This window comes from Ceratina calcarata, unplaced genomic scaffold (assembly GCF_001652005.2).
Source record: "Ceratina calcarata isolate Rehan_Ccalc_2016 unplaced genomic scaffold, ASM165200v1 scaffold178.2, whole genome shotgun sequence".
Classification (NCBI taxonomy): Eukaryota; Metazoa; Arthropoda; class Insecta; order Hymenoptera; family Apidae; genus Ceratina; species Ceratina calcarata.
The window spans coordinates 132,432-135,088 of record NW_017139212.1 but is presented as its reverse complement, the minus strand read 5'-3'; the positions used below and the strand labels follow the sequence as shown (position 1 = coordinate 135,088).

The 2,657-nt window shown below is 33.9% G+C and overlaps 2 protein-coding genes across 5 annotated transcripts in view; both read right to left on the bottom strand.

Moving 5' to 3' along the window:
* Positions 1–213, bottom strand: part of LOC108632933 (uncharacterized) — a 3,292-nt gene extending 3,079 nt beyond the window's left edge. Inside the window, exon 1 of the mRNA XM_018037820.2 lies at positions 25–213. Coding sequence (XP_017893309.1) covers positions 25–34 — 10 coding nt within the window. The 5' untranslated portion in view covers positions 35–213. The remainder of the gene's footprint in view (positions 1–24) is intronic.
* Positions 214–910: 697 nt separating this feature from the next.
* On the bottom strand, positions 911–2,657 carry LOC108632934 (beta-1,3-galactosyltransferase 5). Of its 4 annotated transcripts, XM_018037824.1 has the most exons (4): positions 2,608–2,657; positions 1,854–2,535; positions 1,601–1,793; positions 911–1,256 (listed from the first exon to the last, which is right to left on the bottom strand). In XM_018037824.1, exons 2-4 carry the CDS (start codon positions 2,410–2,412, stop codon positions 1,025–1,027), a joined length of 984 nt encoding a protein of 327 aa, XP_017893313.1. In that variant the 5' UTR covers positions 2,413–2,535; positions 2,608–2,657; the 3' UTR covers positions 911–1,024. The 4 variants fall into 4 exon arrangements, with proteins under 4 accessions (XP_017893313.1, XP_017893311.1, XP_017893310.1 ...); XM_018037822.2 differs by having other exon boundaries at positions 1,601–2,535; positions 2,604–2,657; XM_018037821.1 differs by having other exon boundaries at positions 1,601–2,535.

Here is a 2,657-nt window from a genome sequence, read left to right as displayed (position 1 = left end):
TATATATATATATGTACATCTTACCTGAGTCCATACTATAAGTCGTTACAATTCGATAACAAAAATAACACCCGGGGCACAACACGAATGTGACTTTCACAACTGAAGGACAAGATTGCCATAAAATTCTTAACTGAAATGGCAATTCGATCTTGACACTCTGACAGAATAACTGAAGACTGGAGCAGAGCAACAGCAACAGAGCACCAGCACCAGGGTTGCCGGGAAAAGCATCAACCTAGCAGCGATAGTGGGGAGAGCGTGACGTCGCGTGCTTTTCTCCTACAAAGGTTCGCCAGAGGGGAACCGAGCCAATTTGCTGGTGGAAGGAGTAGGCAGGACTTTTCCCCGGCAACCTTGCAGAGCAGAGAGCACAAGCAGAACAGACTTGCTCAGTTGCCAGATTTGACAACGAGAATAGCATGAAATGAAGGCCTGATCTGGCAAGACTGGGGCCTGGACTGAAGTATCCACAATTTTATTATTTTAATTCTTGCGTTCATGAAAGCTAGAGTTGTGTGAGAGTATGTAAATGTGGAAGGGAAAATACTGAATAATTACCTGAACCCATCGCAATTTTTGGCCGGTCTTTTGCGTCGTTTACTAATCACGAATTCTATGTTCAATACTATGAATTATGAATAGTAAAGTAGTGAGGAATGTCTCCGTCATTGTCACTTGTTACTACATAAGACAAGAAACATGTTTGAATGTCCTTAGATGTCAAGATTTTAGTAGGTAGGTCGTGACACATTCTTAAGACAGTCTTACAACTCTTACAGTCTAATAGTCATATATATATACATGTATATGTGTCTAATAAAACTGGCTGTCCCTATATAGTCTAAACCATCGAAATCGAAACGATAAAGGGTCGAAAGGATATTAAACAAATATATTCTATGTTAAATGTTTTGAAACTGTGATATAATGTTCAAAATTGTTATAAAAAATATTACAAAAATACTTTCATACATAAATAATCTGTTACTGTATTTACAATTTGTATACAGTTTCGTATACCTTATACATGAAGAACCTGAGCTTTAGAATTTGCAACGCTTATTCTTTCTTCATAAGCAACCACACATTTTTTCGATACTAATTGTTCTGTCGTTCTTTTGAAACAATTCCACCGACAATACTCAGAAAATTCTCTAAATTTCATGTGCAATTCTTTTTTTGCTCCGTCGGGTCCTGCAATGAACTCGCATTTTAATTTTCTTTTCTTATCTCTCATGCAGCATTCTAAGTATCTGTAACAAATTTTTTAATGAATCCATTGTAAATTCAAATTCCAGAAATATAAATTTTACTATGTTACATTCTATATAGCTTATAGACTATTAAATTATATTTATTACAATAGCCGGGATTATAATACTAAAAAAATACTACAATTTGAGTTTTAGTGTAATTTTTGGTTCTAAATTCTACAATTAATTGTGTGATTAAAAGTTCAATAAACAAAAATCGACAATAAATTTTTGCNTTTATTCGATGAATCAATATACCAGTTTTTTCCCAATAGTATTAAAATTTTCTTTTGCAAGAAATGTGAGGAATACAAATTTTATTAGGTCTTTAGACATTTCTTTACCTGTAATCTGTTGCATATAAATCGTTCAATTCCAGATATTCGGTGCCTGATATCAATCTTAAGATTCCAGTGACAAATACATCATCGATCCAAAATAAATGTCGAAACTTTTCGCTAGCGCGAACTAATAATCGTGCAACTTTCAAGCCAGTTATATAAATCCATCCAGAAAGAAAATCAGGATAGGTAACATCTGCAAAATCTTCCTTAGTGACGAACCATTTACTATTCGATGTTCGTATTGGCCTCATACTTCTTAAAACGTATCCAGATATGGCATCTTCTTTTATTTTATTTTCGTGTAAAAGATTCAATATCTCGAACATATCTACTACTATATCATCGTCGCTCTTTATTAAGAAAGTGGCAGTACAATTGTTCGATATCCATCGAAGACCCATCAAATGCTTCGAGGTAAGGTTTCGATAACTTTCCAAGAAGTCTCCTTGTAACACGTCATTATACTTGCGCGATTCTTCCAAAATATACTTCTGGGTATAATTCTCTCTCGGTATTCCCAGTAGGAAAATTCTTGTGACGTTCAATCTTGTTAACAATTCAACTGGATAAGCACGCCTTAATGCTGCTCTGTACAAGGTATTATTGGCGGAAGATGCGATTATCCAAATTACAAAATTAGGATTGCACTTTGGTTCAACGACAAACTTTACTTCTAAAGAAATATTGCTACTTGCATCGTGCAGATATTTCAAATCTAGTTTCGTATTCAGAAAATTTGTTTTCCATAAACTTAGAGATAAAAAGAGTACTGTACTAATACAGAATATTATAAAAAGAGGTTTTACTCTCATGTTCACTCTCGTATGAAAATTACTTATTTTGCTTTCATACTGAACTTCACCAAGTTTTGTTCAATTGTACAAAAAGCAAGATTATCAATACTGTTTGGTGAGTTGATTTCTGGTCCTCCCAAACTAAAATCCGAAGACATACAATTATGATTTTATTATAAATGCATAGAAAGTAAAAAGAGAGCACATACATACGTGCAATACCTAAAATTTTCAGTCTTCACATTCGATGAATATCATTTTTG

What these genes read in the sequence shown, in the direction of transcription:
- LOC108632934 (XM_018037822.2), bottom strand. Translation starts at nt 2,412, where the DNA reads ATGAGAGTAAAACCTCTTTTTATAATATTCTGTATTAGTACAGTACTC. An exon ending in TTATATGCAACAGATTACAG is followed by an intron (nt 1,257 to 1,600) that starts GTAAAGAAATGT and finishes AATTTGTTACAG; the next exon opens with ATACTTAGAATGCTGCATGA.